General features: G+C 36.3%; 2 protein-coding genes across 6 annotated transcripts in view; one reads left to right on the plus strand and one right to left on the minus strand.

Moving 5' to 3' along the window:
- CTNNA3 (catenin alpha 3) overlaps positions 1-22,137 on the minus strand; it is a 1,692,711-nt gene that overhangs the window by 990,258 nt on the left and 680,316 nt on the right. The gene's annotated exons all lie outside the window — the stretch shown is intronic.
- The window catches only part of LRRTM3 (leucine rich repeat transmembrane neuronal 3), a 158,496-nt gene continuing 146,043 nt past the window's right edge, over positions 9,685-22,137 (plus strand). Inside the window, exons 1-2 of the mRNA XM_042960555.1 lie at positions 9,685-10,171; positions 10,529-12,060. Of these exons, the coding sequence (XP_042816489.1) occupies positions 10,168-10,171; positions 10,529-12,060 (1,536 nt within the window). The 5' untranslated portion in view covers positions 9,685-10,167. The remainder of the gene's footprint in view (positions 10,172-10,528; positions 12,061-22,137) is intronic.

A 22,137-nucleotide genomic window follows, 5' to 3' on the forward strand; every position in this document is an offset into this window, starting at 1 on the left:
AATAGCTAAAATAAAGTCACTGACTCTGAAAAGACCAATTGGTGAGGAAGCTGAGAAGGAGAAGCAAATATGGATGTTTTCAATACAAGTCTTGTCTCTTATTTGCTTTTCAGACTATATACATAAAATTCAGTTCTCAATGATTCCTTAATATTTTTCATTTTTCAGTTATGTTAAGTTTCAAGTACAGGGGCACCTGGGTGGCTCAGTTGGTTAAGCGCCTGACTTCGGCTTAGGTCAAAATCTCATGGTTTATGAGTTTGAGCCCTGCATCGTACCCTGTGCTGACAGCTCAGACCCTGGAACCTGCTTCGGATTCTGTGTCTCCCTCTCCCTCTGCCCCTCCCGTGTCGTGCTCGCTCTCTCTCTGAAAAATGAATAAACCTTAATTTTTTTTTATTAATTTAAACTACATTGAGAAAGCTAATACCATAAACCCTTCTCTGCTGACAGCTAAGAGCCTGGAGCCTGCTTAAGGTTCTATGTCTCCCTCTCTCTCTGCCCCTCCCTTGCTTACACTCTGTCTCTTTCTCCCTCTCTCAAAAATAAACAAACATAAAATACGGAAAAAAAGAAAGAAAGAAAAGAAAAGAAAAGAAAAGAAAAGAAAAGAAAAGAAAGAAAGAAAGAAAGAAAGAAAACCAGATCTAAGAAAGCCAACTCTATGTAAGATTCATTTTATGAGTTATGTTTCTGTTTGTTCTTTTTGTGTTATCTCCTAAATTTCTTATTTTTTTTAATTACTCCAAATTTTGTTTAAACGTTCATCTGTGCTACGTGTTCCAAAAAGAGAACATGCCTACAGTGTCTATGGGGGAGCAGTGTCGGCCTGAAGCCGCTGTAAAGATGTTGGTGCTGATCAGTGAAAATCCCAAAGAGAGACTACATCTCAGGGAACAGAAGGTCACATGAGTTACCTCCTACTTGCTCTCAAATGCGAAGCCCTCAGAAAGGTATTTAGAGATTTTCTGACTATTCTATCAAACTGTCACTAGCCTTTATCCTGTTATGTCTTCATAGCACTCATCTCTAGTTGACATTGTGTGCCTATGTTGTTTATTTTTTACTATCTCATCAACTAAAATGCAAGTCCTCTGATGGTAGGCAGTTTGTCTTATTCACTGTTGTATCCTCAGCACAAAAAACAGTGGACAAACTTGATAAATATTCATTGAGTAAAAAAATAAACTCTCAATTCGGGACCAGATAAAGATACTTTATTTCTATTAAGGGCCCGTGGCATTTGCTTCCAGGGACTAAGTCAATTTCTGTCTGAGTCACAATTTTGCCACTTGGGGGCTCTGCTGTTAGCCACAGGAGATTCCTAAGCATTCCCCCTGCACTCTTAAGGGAACTATTTTTCAGTCAGGATTAAGCATTAGCAATACAAAGAAGGTTTCTCTGGCCCTTTAAGAGAGTCCCCAAATAGACTGATACATTTTAGTGTAATATAAGGACCCATAGCTCCTATTCTCTGCCACTACCTTGCAAACCTATGCAGAGTTTCTCTTCTCTCAGAAGTTTAATATCTTTTAGGTCTGCAGGGTAAAATTTAAAATATCAGACTTACTGTTTCAGAAACAAAAATAAAATTAACCAATGGAAAATTATGGTTTTTAATCCAAATTAAGATTTCTATTATCTTTCACTGTCTGGTGGTTGGGGAATTTAATTCTTAATGCTGATATATTTGTCAGGAAGGCAGATTTTAAAATATACTAGTGTACCTGGTTGAAACTATTCTTTACAATCCTTTAAAAATACAATAGAACATGCTGTCGACTGAATGTTTGTGTCCCCCTGCCCCTCCACATTCATATGTTGAAACCTAACCCCCAGTGTGATGGTATTTGGAGGTGGGGCATTTTGGAGTGATTAGGTCATAAGAGGAGAGCCCTCATGAAGGGATTCGTACCCTTATAAGAGAGGCCCCTGAGAGACCCCTTGCCCCTATGTCGTGTGAAGTTACAGAGAAAAGAGGACGTCTCTATGAACCAGGGAGCAGGCCCTCAACAGCCACAGAATCTACTGGCTTCTTGATCTTGGATTTCCCAGACTCCAGAACTGTAAGAAATGTTTCTGTTTGTTAAAAATCCACCCAATCTATGGTATTCTGTTAAAGTAACCTGAATGGACCAGAACAGAAATTTTTTCTTTAAAACTTCTTGTTTTGTCGGAATATATATGAAGTAAATATCGCAAAATGTTTACTGTGATACCATTTAAACAATATTGCCTTTATATTCAAAGCACAGCCATACATGGGAAATAGAACATCAAATATTAAGGTGCAAATTTGGTTAAGAGACATTTATAGCTACTCTAAAGTTTCTTTATTTTACTATGAGAAAGTATAAGAAATTTGGGAATGTATATATAGGACTATAAATTTTACAGTGTGGCTCTGGTGCTTGCCATGTTCCTTCATGGAATTTTTTCTAAATGAAAAGCTAGAAAACTGATTTCTCTCAATATAAATGACTATAAGTGACTTTGATTGCTATTCTATTGAATTTTTTGAGATTTTGTTAGAAGAACACCTCAGCATCAATACAAAATTAACAAATTTGCTTATCAAGGAGCATCAAATAATTGCTTTTGCTGACTACAGGCAAAAAGGCAAGTGTGATGGAAAGTGGAGAACAGAAATACTGGTAAATATGAACATTAAACCAACATAGAGTCATGGCACCTTAATATTATTTCTCACTCCCAAACTTGCCATTTAACCAATTATGAATTCCCTGGTTCTATAAATACCACAAGATAGAAACACATTTTTTTTTTCTGAGCTCTAAGTCTCATTTCACACAAAAGTTTGGCAAGTCTCAGATTTGTTACCAAAAGTAAATAGATGTCCTATGGGGCTGGATATCCTGCTTCCTGCTTCAATTAATAAATGGGACTCTTGCTCAACATGTATGTCATTAAAACTCACTCATTGCAAATGAAATAACACAAGGGAGAGCAATCAACCAAATACAAAGCATGGACCAAGGTAAAGTCCAAATGACCCGGTATCTCCCAACATATCAATGGCATCATAAAATTAAAGAGATTTCAGAAACATGAAAACCAAATGCAGTATCTGTGCTTTGCTTAATTCTTGACTACAAGCCAACTTTATGAACTTATTGTTAATTTGTTAGGTGTAATAATGCTAGATGGTTAAATTAAAAGTCTCTATTGGTTAGAATTGCATACTATAATATATACGGGTAAAGTGACATGATTTCTGAGATTTGCTTTTAAGATACCCTAGGGGGGAAAATGGTGTGTGTATGTGGGAAGAGGGATGGGAAAGACAAAAAAAATAACAAAATATTGATAATTGTTGAAGTTGATGTTTATTATACTGTTTACTTTTGTGTATGTTTTTAAATTCCACTTAAAAAATAAAAACAATTGTTTCCTCAAGGTTGAATAGTCTTTTCAGTCTTCAGAAGCCTACCACTAAGTGTTATACTTTAAGAGTCTGTTATTTTTTCCTATCCCCAAATTTAGCCTCGGGCTACCTCTGAAAGAAGTGATGCAATGAAACCTCAAAATACAGACTGATGCTACAACATAAATGTGCCTTCAGGGGAGGGAGAAGGAGATGTGTTAGATAACCTTATAAGGTCTCATTCATTTGAATTGCTTCATTTGAGAAAGACACTGAAAGACCATTTTAACGGTCAGACCTGGAACTTTCTTTATCCATTTATCTAAGCCAGAGATGTTCACTCATAACCATATGTGGCCAAACAGGGTTTTTAATAGAGCCCTTGAAGCAAGCAGATGGAAACTAAGGATATTTCAGAGACATGTTAATGCTTTTATGAAAGATCAGGATATAATTACAAATGTACAAATGCATATGTGTATTCTAACAACTAGAAATAAAATCATATTCATAGCTGTAGGGAACTCTCTGTTAGCATTCTGACAACTCTATGATAAGGTAACTGAGTCAAAAACATTAATCTCTTTACAATATCTCAATCAAATGCATTTATTGGTGAAATCATTTCATGACTTAGAACACTGAATGACAACAATGTATGCAGTATAATAAATGGTTGTGGTATTAAAATTGTAGTAGAAAGGGAATACTGAAGAATTTTTTTAATTGGCAAATTCTGACTCCATTCTTGACCATGTTAGTGCCCCTTGATACATGTTTGTTGCAGTATATGCTGATGACCAAAGAACCTAGACAGAATCAAAGAAAATCAATTTTCACAAAGGTACTCTGATTCCAGAAACATTTTATACCACTTTATAGTCTACAAAGTATTTACACATAAATTAAGGAAATTGATCCTAAATAAAAGTCTTCAAGATTTACAACACAGGTTTTGAGTCCCATTTTGCAGATAAGCAAACTGAAACCCTGAGAAGTTTGCCCAGAATCAGTTCCAAATTCCAAATGTCAACTGACACATGCAATAAAAAGTATATGTCATTCTCTAAATTATTTTAGAAAGACATTTTGGATTCACTGAATTTATTTTCCAGTATACTTAGTCCAAATGTCCCTGTATTTGGTCTTTATGTAATTTTCAGTTTTCATCAAAGCTTTTGCTTCTGTTTCCTTCCAAGGCCATATGCAAAGACATTGCCTTTGCCTAGGCCATCTGAATAGAAATCCATGTTGCTATTGTTTAGTGGCTAATTTTGCTAATCATTTCATAAAATATTTTAAAACACATTATGGTCCTTTGAGGCGTAATATGAAGATGATGTTTTCGAAAATTAAAGCCTCACAAAATTGAAGAAAAGTGAGAGCCAAATTTTAAGTTAATTCAAATGCATTGACTCTTTTTTTTAGTGTTTCCACAGTTTATTTATAAATTATTTTGAAGAATTGTTGATCCTATTCCCAAAAGCTGATGGCTTCACCATCCCTCTAGTTGCTCAGCTCATAAAATAGGAATTATCTTTAATCTCTCTCTTTATCTCCACTTCTAATCCATTAGAAAACTCCTGTAAATTTTACCTAAGCATATATCCAGTAATTAGCCAATTCTCGTCATTTTCACTGTTTCCACACTGGTCGAAGCCACCATCATCTCTCTCCTAGATTGGTACAATGGCCTCCTTACTGACCTCCCTGCTTTTATCATTGTCCTTTTAGAGTTTATTCCCATAACAGCAGTGTGAGTGATCCTTTCAATGGGTAACTTGATCATAGCTTTACTCTGCACAAAATCTTGAGTTGGTTCCCGGTTTTCTCCAAAATAAAGTCAAAGTTTTTTCAATAGCATATGAAGCCCTCTATGACCCAGGACCCAGGACCTCTCTGACTTCATCTCTAATTCCTCTACCCTTACTCTCTCCATTCTAGACCGATTGGCCTGTTTGCTATTCATTGAACATATGATCTGCACCCACCAGAGGGCCTTTAGACAAGCCACCCCCCATATACATTTAAGGTCAACAACCTCATCTCCTTTGAGGGTTTGCTCAAAAAGCCACTTTTTCTTAGTGGCCCTAACCATCCCAATTTAACACTACAAGAAACGGACTTTTAACCATAGAGAACAAACTGGTGGTTACCAGAGGGAAGGTAAGTGGGGTGGGGGTGGGGGGTTAAATTAGGTGATGGGGATTAAGGAATGTACTTGTGATGAGCACCAGCTATTGTATGTAAGTGTTGAATCACTAAATTCTATACCTGAAACTAACATTACACTGTGTGTTAACTAACAGGGTTTAAATAAAAACTTTACAATTTACCTCACCCTCTATACTCCCAATCGTCCCTAATCTCACTTTTCTTGTTTCTATAGTACCTGTTACCTAATAATATGTTATTTATGTTTTTGTTCATGTCATCCCTTTTGAATAAATGCTTATATCTTTGTTTTGTACACTGATGTATTCTAAGTGTCTGGACCAGCATCTAGTACATAGTGAGTACCCAAACTATGTATTTGTTTAATGCATGAAATCTCTAAGGCCAACCCATTGTTAATATATCACTTCATCTTCTTTAAACCCTGATTTTCTAATTTTTTTGGCAATTCAGTTTCATATTGTACTGAAATTGGACACTGTACACTGAGATTGAATTTATTTACCCAATTTAAACAAAATATGTGCAGTTATTTGAAGTACTATAAATATAGTTTTGAAAAGTCTTTAGGTGAATGACTATGCTTTATAATTGTATAAATCATTAAGGTTCTAGATTCATTTGGGAATATTTAACTTGTCAGGTAGTTTATGGTTTGTTTCTGCATGTGGTATAAGTGCAAGAGAATTTTAAACATATAATGTAGTATAAATTTGATTCTGTTGAAAGGCAAATCAGAACTAGTCATCTTGTTATAGTCAACAAGTAAAAGGAGGGTAAACTTAATGCAATAGCATATTACTACAATATTTTAGAACATAAAGTTGTTTTCTATTTCTTTTGAAAGACCACTCTATGTCTTTGGGCTAATTTCGGCAGCTTCAAGTATTAGTCTCCTTTGAATTGTATTATTTTATTTTGGGATTTTTCCACACCCCATGAATGGTCTTCCTCCATGCTCCTGATTACATTGAATCAAGACAGACCTGGTGGTGATGCCAGCTTAGGGGCTAGTGGCAATGTAGGGGCCACACAGAGTACTTGGAGTCAGACCCAGTCCAAGAAAAGCACCTGATTACTACTGAGAAAGAAACCAATGATCAATATTAAGAGGAAATATCAATTATGAGATTAAAGGGGTGAATGTGAAGTCAAAACTATGGAGCAACATAAGATCAGAAGCCAAGGTATCAGAAAAATGGCTGAAAACTAAGGTATGGAACACAGCAAAAAATGTTATTCATCATAAATAATCCAAGATTTCTCCCAGGAAAAACAAAGTGAGAGAATTACATTCTCAGTGGGCTCCTCTGTGTTCCTGTCACCAGGGAATGAGGGAAAAAGAAGCAGCACGAAGTTCTCTACCAGCCATCGTAGAGAAGCTCTCTGTAGCTGTTAGGCAAAACAGACATCTCAAAGGCTACTTTCCATAGAGAAGCAAGGAAAGTAAGGAGAAAAATCAGAGGCTCCCAAGCAATGAAGATATGAGAGGGGGGGTTATAGATATGATTTCCTTCGGTATGTTTTAATAGATACAAGTTGTCAAGCCCCATTTGGGATGTGAGATGATAAAAGTTGTAACATGTCAAAGGGAATATTCAAAGATATATTTATTGTTCTTATGCCACTTGTAATTTAACCATGAAAATGAGAGATCTACATAAAAAGTGAAGATCACTTGCTGACCATCTAAATATTTCCACTTTCTAGTTTCTTGCCTTTTTTACATACATTCTTTAAGAACACTTTCTCCAAAATTGTATCCAGTATCATTGACTCAGGAACTGCAGAAATCAATCCCATGTACCCAAGATTAGCATTACACACCCAGTTTGTCTTATATCAAATGTAATTGTGACCCCCATAAAAATGTATTTATTTAATAACAGAGTGTCTATTATGTGTCAAGTACTGTTCTAGGTATTAGAGAAACTGAAGTAGACAAAACACTACCTTTATCCTCATTGAACTTGCATCACAATGTCATAAACTTTTATACCCTCTCTTCCTACTAGGGGAACATTTATTATTTTTAATCACTCCCTTACAGTGCATTTCTTAAACTTACTTGTCCATCAGTGTTGATAAGTGCAGCCTCTTCCATCCCATGAATCAGAATCTTGGGGGGAAGACTGAGAAATTTATCTTTTTAACAAGCTCTCTGGGGGCTTTATATGCAATGATACCATGATAATTTGGGGGGGGGGAGGGAACCACTGCCCTTTTCATAGCATACTATCTGAGGAATTGGTGATTTCATTGGACTATTTCTGTGGGACCCCTTTGATTGCCATGACTAACATTCTTGAAGAATGTGAAATTTCTCATTGTTAGAGAATCTGAAAGCTCTCTGGGGTTTTCCACAGCCAATTCCCCTAACAAAGACTAACAAAGCAAACTTTTTCAGGTATACTATTTATGTTCAAACAAAATGATTTTCTCTATGTGACAGATGTTACTATATTCTGCTTTAGGGAAGAAAAGAATCAAACATTAATTATGATCTAGTTATGATCCATAGAACCAAAAGATTCATTTTAAAGATAAAGTTGAAATGATGGAGATTTAGGAAGTTCTTTTGTTAAAGGAAGGTAAGACGGAATGAATCCGAGAAATCCATTGTGAACAATATAAATATTTTCATTGAAGAGGCTTTTTGTGAGTTAATGATAGTATAGTCAATATTCAGTACTAAACAACATGCAATGACAGCAAATAAAGTTGATATTCCAATAACAGCTAACACAGGTTTATCATGTCCACACACTATTCTAAGTACTTTACAGATATTAACTTGACAATTCTCTAACCTTCTATGGAATGTTTTTTTGTTATCATACTTATTTTGTAGAAGAGAAAATGAGGCATACAGAAGATAAGTAACCTATCGTGGCCAGGATTTGATCCTAGGTGCAAAAATCCATACTCTTAATCACTAGACTAAACTGCTTCTCATTAGTTTTTTTAATACTTCTTCAAAGAATCATACCAAAGAAGTTTATACAAAAGTAGGAATCAAGAATTTTATTATTTTATTTTATTTTATTATGTTTTATCGCAGCTTCCTTGCCCCAGTGTCCTCATCAGCCTAATTTTCATCTGACTCATTTTAAGAGGAAGATAACATTGTTGTTGAAGCATGATCATCTAGTGGTTAGAGGTTCTAGTCTGAGAGAGGTACGGTTTTGAATCTCAGCTCTGCCACTTACTAACTGTATGAATTTCAGCAAGTTCCCTTTCCAAGTCTCAGTTTCCTCATCTTTAAAATGAAGGTTATAATGGGACCTACATCATAATATTGTTTACAGATACAAGATAGCTCATTTACAACAACTTAGGAAGTGTCCGATAAACATTATTAGCAGCATCTAACAAATGGACAATAAATAGCAGCATCAGTAAACTGAACCAAATGATCTCTTGATTCCTCTACTTGCACTAAAAAGAGTTTCTCTTCTAATTACAAATGATAGCAACCAAAACATCAAATTCAGCCATAAGTCATTAAACCAATTATTTCTTTTGTAGGAAAACCAGAAAGGCTACTGGACACATTAATTTATATGTCATTAGTTATCCCCTCTATTCCAAAATGTGTTCTAGCATCCTGAGACACCTCGCATAATACAATCACTGTGACTCCAAGGGGTCAAATGGGCAGGCAGTTAATGCTTCTCTGTGAAAAGCTCAGTAACTCACTTTATAAATTTCAGCTCAAAGCCTATGTTGAGGTGAAGAAAAATTGACATTCGGTCTGTGAATTTAATGTCAAGCTCCAGAAAAACTCTAGGCAGTACATGATTAGCGATTAAGGGGACGCAGACAATAAAGACATTGCCAAATTGTAAAACAAGACTCGGAAATTACAGAAAATGTTGCTAGTTATTGATTACGGTGACCATTCAGTTCCCATTGAGCCACCCAAAAGAATCATTCATTTTCCAGCAGAGAGCCTGCTCATTTGCAAGATAAAAGAGAGGCATTTCTGCACATGCCCATAATGTTCTTCACCACTGGGGGCAGCTTTACATAAGACTGCATTCACTGAAACCAAAGCAACAGTCCGAGCAGCTTTCAGAATGACAGTCTGCAGAAGTGAGCTGAGCGTGTGTGCGGTACGGGGCTCTCCTGCCTCCTGGGCTCCAACGCAGCTCTGTGGCTGAAGTGGGTGCTCACCACCAGAATGCTGGGCTATGGAATACAGATGTGGCAGCTCAGGTAGCCCCACGTTGCCGGGAGGAATACATCATGCTTTCCGATAAGAAGAAATTGTAGAAGCCAGTTTTTGGTTTTTTTTTTAACGACCCCCCCCCCAAAAAAAACTGTAAAGATGCAAAAACGTAATATCCACGAAGATCCTATTACCTAGGAAGATTTTGATGTTTTGCTACAAATGCGGTATTGGAATTTATTTGTTCTTGGAGTGTTCTGCGTGGCTGGCAAAGAATAATGTTCCAAAATCGGTCCATCTCCCAAGGGGTCCAATTTTTCTTCCTGGGTGTCAGCGAGCCCTGACTCACTACAGTGCAGCTGACAGGGGCTGTCATGCAAGTGGCCCCTTAAGCCAAAGCAAAAGACCTAAGGACGACCTTTGAACAATACAAAGGATGGGTATGTTTTGTCATTTTTCTTCTTTCCTTCTTAAAAAAAAAAAAACGAAAACAAAACCAAAAACAAAACCCTTTAGTCTGTGTTGTAATTCTGCCTTAATTATTTTAGAGATTACCTTTCTGTCCTTAAGACTATAAATTCAATTGCTTAGTGGACACGTTTCCTTGCTTAACTACTAAAAAAAAAAAACCCTAAAAACAATTCTGTTTACATTTCATAGAGGTGATATTTGATATTAAATGTTGTTATTTAGATTTAAATTTTTAAAAAAGAAAATACATGCCTATTTTTGCTTGATTAAAAATAAATGAATTCCTTTTTGGGGGGATAACTTTTCTAAGTTGTTTTTATTTCCAGGTTTCAATGTAATTAGGCTACTGAGCGGATCAGCTGTAGCACTGGTTATAGCCCCCACTGTCTTACTGACAATGCTTTCTTCTGCCGAACGAGGATGCCCTAAGGGCTGTAGGTGTGAAGGCAAAATGGTATATTGTGAATCTCAGAAATTACAGGAGATACCCTCAAGTATATCTGCTGGTTGCTTAGGTTTGTCCCTTCGCTATAACAGCCTTCAAAAACTTAAGTATAATCAATTTAAAGGGCTCAACCAGCTCACCTGGCTGTACCTTGACCATAACCATATCAGCAATATTGATGAGAATGCTTTTAATGGAATACGCAGACTCAAAGAGTTGATTCTGAGTTCCAACAGAATCTCCTATTTTCTCAACAATACCTTCAGACCTGTGACAAATTTAAGGAACTTGGATCTGTCCTATAATCAGCTGCATTCTCTGGGATCTGAACAGTTTCGGGGCTTGCGGAAGCTGCTGAGTTTACATTTACGGTCTAACTCCCTGAGAACCATCCCTGTGCGAATATTCCAAGACTGCCGCAATCTGGAACTTTTGGACCTGGGATATAACCGGATCCGAAGTTTAGCCAGGAATGTCTTTGCTGGCATGATCAGACTCAAAGAACTTCACCTGGAGCACAATCAATTTTCTAAGCTCAACCTGGCCCTTTTTCCAAGGTTGGTGAGCCTTCAGAACCTTTACTTGCAGTGGAATAAAATCAGTGTCATAGGACAGACCATGTCCTGGACCTGGAGCTCGTTACAAAGGCTTGATTTGTCAGGCAATGAGATTGAAGCTTTTAGTGGACCTAGTGTTTTCCAGTGTGTCCCAAATCTGCAGCGCCTCAACCTGGATTCCAATAAGCTCACATTTATTGGTCAAGAGATTTTGGATTCTTGGATATCTCTCAATGACATCAGTCTTGCCGGGAATATATGGGAATGCAGCAGAAATATTTGTTCTCTGGTAAATTGGCTGAAAAGTTTTAAAGGTCTGAGGGAGAATACAATTATCTGTGCCAGTCCCAAAGAGCTGCAAGGAGTAAACGTGATCGATGCAGTGAAGAACTACAGCATCTGTGGCAAAAGTACCACGGAGAGGTTTGATCTGGCCAGGGCTCTCCCAAAGCCGACATTTAAGCCTAAACTCCCCAGGCCGAAGCACGAGAGCAAACCCCCTCTGCCCCCCACGGTGGGAGCCACGGAGCCTGGCCCAGAGACTGATGCTGACACTGAGCACATCTCTTTCCATAAAATCATCGCAGGGAGCGTGGCCCTTTTCCTGTCCGTGCTCGTCATCCTGCTCGTTATCTACGTGTCATGGAAGCGGTACCCTGCGAGCATGAAGCAGCTGCAGCAGCGCTCCCTCATGCGAAGGCACAGGAAAAAGAAAAGACAGTCCCTAAAGCAAATGACTCCCAGCACCCAGGAATTTTATGTAGATTACAAACCCACCAACACGGAGACCAGCGAGATGCTGCTGAATGGGACGGGACCCTGCACCTATAACAAATCAGGCTCCAGGGAGTGTGAGGTATGAACCATTGTGATAAAAGCGCTCTTAAAAGCTGGGAAATAAGTGGTGCTTTATTGAACTCTGGTGACTATAAAGGGAACGTGGTGCCCCCTCCCCTTCCCTCTCCCTCCTGCTTTGCTGGCAAGGTCCTTCCTGGTCCATTTTAGTACATTCATAATACTGGTCATTTTCCTCTGGTACAAAATCAACCCACTGAAATTTAAATACCACAATCAATGCAAAGCTCAAACTCCGGTTTAATAGAATGCCTATTGTATAAGACTCTTGATTGATTGCATTAATATCTCACTTGTTTTAAGATAAAACTTCTTTCATAAGTAGTCCCCCACCTCTGCTGTTATTTGCCTTGGGGTGGGACCAAATCTACAGTTCTAGAAGGTTTGTAGTTCACTGGTGAATCAAGGAAAAAGTGAATGATCCCAGGTACTTGAAGCTTGAACTGATTCCAGGAGAATGCTTGACTACAGGAACATTTAGAAACAGAGCCTAAAAACACTGTCTGGCTTAAAAAGAAAATTGAAGGAAACTATCAAATGATGGTGCTGGGTTAAAGAAGCGCCACGGGCAGTTTCCAGAGGTGTTTGAATTACAGTAAAGCAAACCTAGGGAAAAGTGTTGAAGGGTTAAAATGCTGCAAATAGACAACTGAAAAATGTGAGGAGATGGTAAAAAATACAAAGTTTTAGACTTGAAGCCTTATCTCTGAAATCCATTCTTATAAAATCGAATCAGAGTTTTCACTGTCAATTTCTCCTAGCCTTTAATTAGCCTAAATTTAAAAAGAAATTTTTTTAATTAAATAACGAAGAAGCAAATTTGAGGAGGCAAATTTCTCCACTGTTCCTCACCTTAGGGAGTTTTCAGAGATGAGGCTTGCAAATGGGAAGGCAGCTTGCTATTTGCTTGTGGCTGGGAGCTTACCAGAATTTCTTTCCAGTTCTTTCAAGGACTCTAATGTAGTGAGTGGAATCTTTAGCTCTGTCTGTTCTTCTGTCTGGGATTTGTAAGACAGTCCTGTTGTGTTCCATTATGTGTCCTGCACACACTAGTCCCCTAATGACTGACACTTCATTCAGAGGCATAAGAGAGAACACATTCCAAGACATGCCTTCCACCGACAGCTTCACTGAAAAGAATGATTTTGATAACGCCTTAATAAAGGTATAAAATCTTAGAGGAAAAAAACCAACCCTATGGCAGTTGTCTTTTGCTTTTCTATTGTTGACATTACAGTGTCCCTATGTTCATCTATATTGTGAACTCATCCATCAGTATGAATCTGTACGGACCCTGCTGGCAATCTGCAAACTGCATGCATGTTTTTATGTCGTAGGTGAAAGTTTATTGACTGCAGCACAAATATCATGCCTTCTGTATTTAAGTAACTTTGACCACAGTTCATTAAGATTTTAGAAAAATGTTTTTGGTCTGTATTGTATCCTCTTTCAACCTCCAAAATGAACAATCCTATTATAGGAGCAAAAATCAGGAATTGCAACATTGAGTCTGTTTCATTTAATTTGGCTTGCCAAGCCCCATATCTTTAACCACGTCCCTGTTCTTCCAAAACAAAATCACTGCAGCAAAAAAGAAAAAGTGGATGGCTATTTTTTAACCAGCTTTTTTATATAGTTTGAAGTCTTTTCATATGCTGAGAGGAAAAATCTAGGCAAGTCACCATGAAATATAATTGCAAGGAAGCCAGATTATAAAAAATCATACTTTTATAAGCAATAAAGGAAAGGGGACATTTAAAGTGGATTTCTCAAAGTACTATGATTTTGATTAAATCTTAAAAGAGATGCCAGTTCAGAAAAGCATCATAGCTACAATATATTTACCCAGGATAATTGTTGAATGTATACTTATTAATGGTAAATAGTCACAGATTCCCAATTGATTAATAATGCAGATACTTCCTTACAGTACTATGAACTGGATGACTGAGCCTACTGTGATGTTTTTCACTGAAGTTGTAATTTTGCATTTTTCATATAATGTCAGTAAATACATATTCCATTTCAAAAAGAAAATTTCTTTGATCAGCCTCATTTTTATCTGTACTAAAGATGATTGTATTAATTAAATGCAGTGTTAAAGTGAAAAAGCCCATTTCTATTCTTTGACTTGACCTTTTGCCTCATTTGTCACAGATACCAAATAAATTCAGGCAAGGTATATTTGTACTTATCTTTCTGAATTCTTGCAGATCTCACTGCTGTGATCCTACTGATATATATATAAAATATGTTTGTTGTATTGAAAGTGTTTCTAAAATTCAAAGCCACTTCATGTGTTAGATTAAATAAATGACCAACGTTTTAAAGGCTGGTCATTTTTTAACGCCTAAATTTATTTATAAATTCAATAATAGAACCAAAATAAAATCCCTTAGATTTTAAATGTTATTTGATTCAGGATATGAAATATTTCTTAAAAAGAACCACCACCACCCCCAAACTTTGGGAATGAAGCTTCCCTAGTTCTCAGGATCTTCTGATCACAAATATACAACTCTTGTAGGCTAGACAATAACTAGTTCACCACCATGAATTTAACAAAGTCAACTTGGTCAATGCTCTCCTGCTCAAAAGTTGTTGTTCTCACCCTGACTGCATGGCACTTTCTGGACTACATACTGTAAGTCTATTTTCATTCAGTATTTCAAACTCATTGTATATTAGAGAAATATAATTGGCATTCCATTTTCTATTCCAAATTTACATGAAGTATCTGACTTCCCTCAAAGGTGACAACAGTTAAATAAACAGCCTGACCTATTGAACTACACAACACAGATGCGTCAATGCAGAATGGATTCAGTCAATACTTTGAACGCTTTACCAGAGAGAGAAGAAATGCAGTTTAGTCACTGAACTGCATGTTATTCCCCCCATTTTTATGAGCCCCAGTGCACAGTGCTACTGCAGCACGGCTTTAATAGTCCCAGTGCCACAGTCTTCTAAGCAATACTTATGCAATATATATTCCTTTTAAATGAGTTTATATTTTCCAAGACTGTTGACATTACATTTTTTCAAAAAATTTAAACCATTTTTTTACTTGATTTGGTGAGTCAACTCTCTAAGTATACAGGCAATGAACTGTATTTCTGTGGAGCAGGAGTGACCTCCAGTGGCCAGTTGGACTAACCACAGTTATTCATACACCTATTCAGTGTTTCTAATCCTGAATCCTTACGTAAACATGATTTAAAACATATATTTTTTGCTCTGTGAATCAGATTCGGATTTTATTTAATTCATCTCTCTGGTAAATATAGTGTAATTTTTTAAGTTATATTTTGCATATTGACTTACTTAGTAATTAGCCTAGAGGCCACAAGAACTGGTACTGAGGGCTAGAAATGTGTCCATAGATGAAGAGCAAGTAAGAATGTCCTAAGAATAGATAAGAAATTCTTTAAAGTATTTATACTCATTGGCATTGCCCAGATATTCTGAAATTTTTATTAAATGGGTTAATATTTTCCATAGGCAGGATACTGAAATATAATGTAATTTAGATTCAGAAAGACAAATTTCCATATTAATATTGAAAGAATCAGCATCAGTTATTTACTAGTCCGTAGGAATATCTGAGCTATCAGGTGAGGGAGGCCTCCCCTTCGGCTCTAGAACTCTCCAGTTTCTTGATCATGCCAGTGACCTGTGCTTTGCCCCAGTGCTCTCCCCAACCCTCCCCCTTCTCAGCCAGCTGAACACTGGTTCTATTAGGCTCTCTGACAATGATGTTACAGTCTAAGAGGTGATGATTCATGGATAATGAAATTATGCTCTCCTTCTGAGGAAGGATAATGCAGAGTCAGATTCGTAAATTTGGCAAGGGATATTACGATGTTGTGGGTGCATGAAATATCCTCTCTTCCCTTGACATTTACCAAGAAAAGAACTTAAATAGCTTATTTAACATGTGGATTAGACCAGCATCAGAAACAAGCATCCAGCCATGAAGCCTAAGAAAAAATGAGTTCCAGATATGACAAATGAGAATTGAGCCATGAGAAATAAAAAACTCAGAAACTGTGTTGTTTCTTCCATTCCCTTTCCCCTGAGTTCTCATTGGTATCTGGATCTGTAGCAAACCCACAGAGTTTTTCTGTACTTGTACTTTCTTACCTATGTTAAAAATCAGACAAGGTTAGAAGAAACCATGAACATGAACTATAGGAGTAAATGTAAATTACAAACATTGTAAGAGAAACAGAATTGATGGAAGTTAAATAGCTTGTATTAAATGACTCTTGAAAACTAAGAAAAAAATAATATAGAGGTGAAAGTGAGTTCACCTAACCGAATTGTAATAGCTTACAGAACTGGACCAAAATTTTGCTTCGTCTCCAAAGCATCGGTGATTTTTGCATACTTGTGTAGAATAAAATAGAAATATTACTCAGAAAATCTACATAAATCTAGTTTACAGTTCTTTTTTATGGTACAGTATGGGCCTTAGATTCAAGTTTCTCTGACATTTGGTAATCTAATGATTTGAGGCAAATTTCTTAGCTTTTCTCAATTTCAAGTTCCCCATCTGTAAATGGGCATGTATTATTGACTTCACATGGTTATTGAAAGAACAAAACTAGAGAAGTACTCTGCTAACTCTACAATGGCAAGTGCTTTTTCTTTTCAAAGAGCACTTGGTGAGATACTCAGGTGTGGTTGCTGGTGCTCTATGTCTGACCTGGGGCAAAAGATATCACTAACCTCTATGTTACAGAAGCCCAAAACCATTTTACATGAATGCGAATTCTGAGACTAGGAGGCTAGTCTAGAACTTAGTTTGTCTTTGACCTTTACTTTCCATAAATCAAAGTTTCTTCAACCCCATGTTATCAGAGTCTAGGAGTTTATTAATAATGATCACAATGTATACTAGACATAAAATAAAGATACCAACTAGAGAACAATGAACCAAAAGCTTATCAAAGTAAATAAAAATTCTAACGGTGTACCAAATCAGGTCATTATAGTGAGGACTTTCAAACAACATAGGTTACCTGTCCATCGCTTTTCTAGTATCAATATTTTGAGCGCTTGTTGTTTAACATTTATGGCAAGATGACATCATTATTGAACAAAAAGTAATTGCTCATAACTTGTTACAGTAGGGTTAGCATACGTTCCAGGTATCAATCACATGACATCTACTTTGTTTCTTTGTTTTCCCCAAAGACTATCCAAAATCTTCTCCTAATATAGAAATTGCTATCGTCTTTATCAATTACTGTCATTGAAAATCCCTGTATTAAAAAAAGCATAAAAACACAAAGGCTTTTTTTTGTGAGTAGCACCCTATTCACTTAGGCAAATTAAATACTATTCTTTGTTGGCCTTTCATCAAATAAATGACCAATGTAATCACAAATCTTTCTCCACTGGATGCAGCTTGTCTTACCAAAAATGATGTACATGCATTTCCAAAATTCTTATAATTTAAATATACAAACTAACTGTTGCTTTTTGACAGCTAAGTTTCTTTGAAATCTCTAAAGTACAGAGAAAAGGTAGTAGTTTTTCAGTGGAAAAAGTATTAGTGAATTTTATGCTTTTTTACCTTCATAGGATTATTGGTGGGTGTTCTTGAGTTAGGTCTTCTAAACATGTAAGAAGAATTCCAGGAATACAGACTATCTGAGTCACAATGTAAGACTAAGCAGAGGCAATCTATTTTACAACTGTACTTTCTAATGACAAAACCCCATATGCAATAATAATCCATTTTATTGAAAAAAAGTAAAAGAGCTTCTATCTTATCCTATCCAGCAAATGTTGTAATGAAAATTGGTAACTTTCTTGACAATTCTTGATATTTTCCTTTTATTTGCCAGGGGATCCCATTCCCTATCCCCCAAGAAGAAATTTCCTTTATACCTTTCTCCCACCCTTAAACTGTTGCTACCTACTTCACATATGCAAAAAATTGTTTCATCTCACCAAACACAGTCTTCCTTCATAGAAACCAACACAATTTGGTCACCTCACTCAGAGGAGTCACCTATCTCTAATAATAATTAAAAAATAAATTATGAAACAAGATTTAAGTCTGGCTGAAATATAGTTGAATCATGGGTTAACAAAGCATTAAAGCCTACTTCTATTTTCCTTCTTAATTACCTCCTAGAAAATAAAATATAGGACTTTATATATGGGAGTGTCCAACTATATTCCACCAATCAAAGACATTTATACCAACAATCAGAATTTTTGTCTTCTCAGGAATAAAATGCAAATTGGCGGGGGGGGAGGGCTCACATATAAAATGATAAGGCAAATTCTACATTTAGCAAAGGCAATTTCTGTTAAAGCTTCATTGCACTAATTATATCTGTTCAGGGTGTAAAATACATGTTGCCACTGAAGAGCAAAGGACTTCATTAAATACAAATCCTTATTCAGCACTCTTGGGGCTCAAACTTATTAATGAAGTGGGGGTAAAAAAAATGTTCTTAGACAATGGATAAACTATATGATAGTGAGGCTATACTATCAAGTGGTATTCATGGCTTCAACTGGGTGATCCCCAAATGTAGGTAAAAATTGGTTCATGGCATTAATATTGATCTGTTATACAGTCTGAAAGACGGAACATGCTTACCCCTTCCCCATTTGAAGCAAACAACCAGAATCTCACAAGAATATTTAAAGGAAACTTGTAGAATATATCATGATGAGGCTGAAGCAGTAGGGTAACTTCAAAAACCTCTGATAAAAGCATTATAGGATCACAACAGTGAAAATCCTCTAAGGAGTTTAAAAACTAACTCATCACTTAAGGGTCAGTGTTGGCTTGTACTCATTGATTTGTTAAAGGGGCTTTGCACAATTTGTACAAAATTTTAAAGTGACAAGGCGTAAATACTTGATGGAGATCCTGCCATTTATCCAGTGGAAGGTTAGGTAACATCACTAAATGATGACTAAAATAGAATAAAGATCTGTTTAATACAGCACAGGCGATATTATATAAGTATATTATGTTTTCCACCAAACAAGGCATGTTGTAGATGTTTAGAAGGAAAATGCATATCCATCCTAAAAGGTGATAATTCACATTTTTTATGTGAATTCACATTTGTGAATGTATGTGTATTCTTGTGTAATGGAGTCCTTATGTGCCAGGAGTGTCTATGCAGGGCTTTTTGTTTATTTGTTTTTAATGTAAGAAGAGACCTTAGATTGACTCTGTTTTCCTCGAAGTTTTATCCATTATTTCTATACCTTGTCCCTTCTTTACAGGACTGGCCTAAAATAATTCCTGCCTCACTCACACATGCTTCTGAAGCTAAATTCTATATCTCCCATTCCCATTTGGAAATAATATCCAGTGATTTACCATTGGGATATCCCTCTGCTAGCTAAATTCTAATCTGCCAGCATCATATTCTTCCCAGCCTGTGGCATCCATTCCAGCCCATCTCATGCCATTAAATGGCAGCACACACTTAGTCCTATGGACTTTTACAGGGAGGATTGAGTAGTAAAATGTAAAAATCTACATATATTTTTATGGGCTTCACTTTGGTTGTTTTTATGGTCTAACACACAGAGATGTGTGGGGTCTTTATTAGTTTATACTGAAATGTAAAAGCATTAAGCTAGCTGTAAATTAAAGAGAAAAGGTCAAGGCAGATAAAAAAAAAAAAAGGAGTCCAGAGTTCATATTATATCTTTCTTAATCTTAAAAATAATCATAAATGATGAGCATCCTGTAGTTTACTTTCATGACATCTGATTTACTCTCCAAGTTTACCATCATATTCTTAAATGTAAGCTTCACATTCCTTCCATTTTTCCATTTCTAACAGAGAGGTTTCTTTTGTTTGTTTTATGGTTGTTTTGTTTTGTGCTGTTTTCTGCCTACAGATCTTTTCCCAGTCCAAACGTACCACTTTGCCTGTTTTTCTAGAATGCCCACTCAAATTTTGATCCTGTCAGAAAGTCACAGGATAATTTATCAGTTTTATGGTTGGAGCAATCAGACAGACTGAATTTGTCTCTAGAGTACAATCTAGTCAAGTCTGGGATATCTGCCTTCTGTCTTCCCAGCCTCCCATTCCCATGACTTTTCTCCCTTTACAAGGATTATCCACAGCGAAATTCCTCCATCCAATGGTACTCCAGCTCTGTCAATTCCTTATTCCTTACCAAATATCTATTCCCAGATCTAGACCAGTATTATTGTTCCTCTTGAGGGCACTTACATTTAAATAGGGATAAAAAACCTTTAGCTAAAGGTGAGAAAGTCAGATATAAGATCAGGCATAACCAGCAGGGCTGGGGAAAGTACTTCTGGGGGCAAAAGGCTTTGCAAGCACCTCTGAAATCATCCTTTATTATAGATACCTCTAAATTTTTCTCAAACATGAGGCTGGAACTTACCAAAGACACCAAGGTAGAGTAAATAATCCAGGCTTTATTCAGTAAACTATAGTTTGAGAAATATCTTCAGTAAGTTGCCATTATACAAGGCTTAGTATTTCTTCACTGACAAACAATATGGTATACTAGAAAGAACTTGGGCCGTGGAACCAGAAAGAATCAGTTTGGATTCTGGTTCTGAGACTTCGTAACTACAAAATCTTGAGTCATAGCCTCTTCATCTTAAAAAAATTTGTAAAGCCATATATATAATCATCACCTGATTGTTGCAAGAGGGCAAAGAATCAGCATTTCTTGAATATTTGTACGTACGCTGTTATGGCACACTGCATGTATTACTTAATTTAATACTCATAAAGATCCTATGTGATTAAATGAGATGACATGGGTAAAATCACTTGGTACAAAGTTTGGCACATAATAGTAACCTTCTCTAACTGCTAAAACTTTCAGTACCATAGTATGCTTTAACAGTTGTGCCCCACTATCTATTTATTTTTAATGGAATAAGAGATACCTGGCAGACTTTAAAGGATTAGAATCTAAACTGTTCAAGGGCATCTAAGCACATGGTTAATACTAAAGAGTAATGTGGTATGTAAAACCAATATCCGAAACCTCCCAACAAAGCCCAAATGCAACCCTACCTTTACTTGCATGCCATTTTCCATGCTTTAGCACTGGTCAATTTTTGAAGTACAGGTGCTTTCCTACTTCTGCGCTTTTACTCAAGCTATATCCTTTTTGAGGAATGACTTTCTTCACTTCCAAGTCCTCCTGTCAATCTTGGAGCCTTTCTACAAATCCAATTACAATTTCACTCATTTCAGAAGTCTTCTTAATCTTGCCCTTCCTTGTTTTCCATGGTATTTTCTATCCCTGTTGGTGACTACATCACCACTTGTCTGTGTTAGAGTTATTAATGTGTCTGTATATCCTTTTGGAGGAAATGAACTATTTTTTAAATTTTACTTCTTCTACCAATGATGATTGATTGGTACAGTTTTTTATTCATGGTAGTTGTCTGTTGAATTGATTTTCTAGTAATTATGATAAGGTTATTGTCAAGTTCATATTTATTTATATAGTCCACATATACATTTTGTGTTTTTACTTAACATATACATTTTCATATATGCAGTCTTCTCATTTACCATTTATTTAATTGGCTTCAAAAATTGGTTTCAAAAAATTCTGATGTAAGTACAGTTTTTAAAAATAATGTTCTGATTTAAATGCATCTATGTTACAAAGAACCTACGAATGATTTTCTTTTGATAGTTACCAAGGAAATGAACAATTTAGCGGGTATGTTAAAGTGACTAAGAGCTAAAAAATATTGTGAGACAAAGAAAAAAATATTTAATTCTAAGTATGAATACATCTTGATTTTAGTGGGTCATCTTTTGTTGTAAAAGCCATATATTTGTGACTGCTGTTTGTCCACTGCCTCTTGGGAAAGATCCTTTTCTCATTAGTATGGATGTCTGCTCATCCTGTCCTCAGTTCCAAAAAGGTTCTGCCTTAAATACATTCCAAGGCCGCACCTCTCCTACCAAACACAGGACCACTCTACACTATCTCGGACACAAGGTCAGAGGTCTTTGGCTTCCTGAATATACACATTTTCAAAGGAACTATTCTACTGGAGACTTCAAACATCAAATACTCA

This window comes from Panthera tigris, chromosome D2, assembly GCF_018350195.1.
Source record: "Panthera tigris isolate Pti1 chromosome D2, P.tigris_Pti1_mat1.1, whole genome shotgun sequence".
NCBI lineage: Eukaryota > Metazoa > Chordata > Mammalia > Carnivora > Felidae > Panthera > Panthera tigris.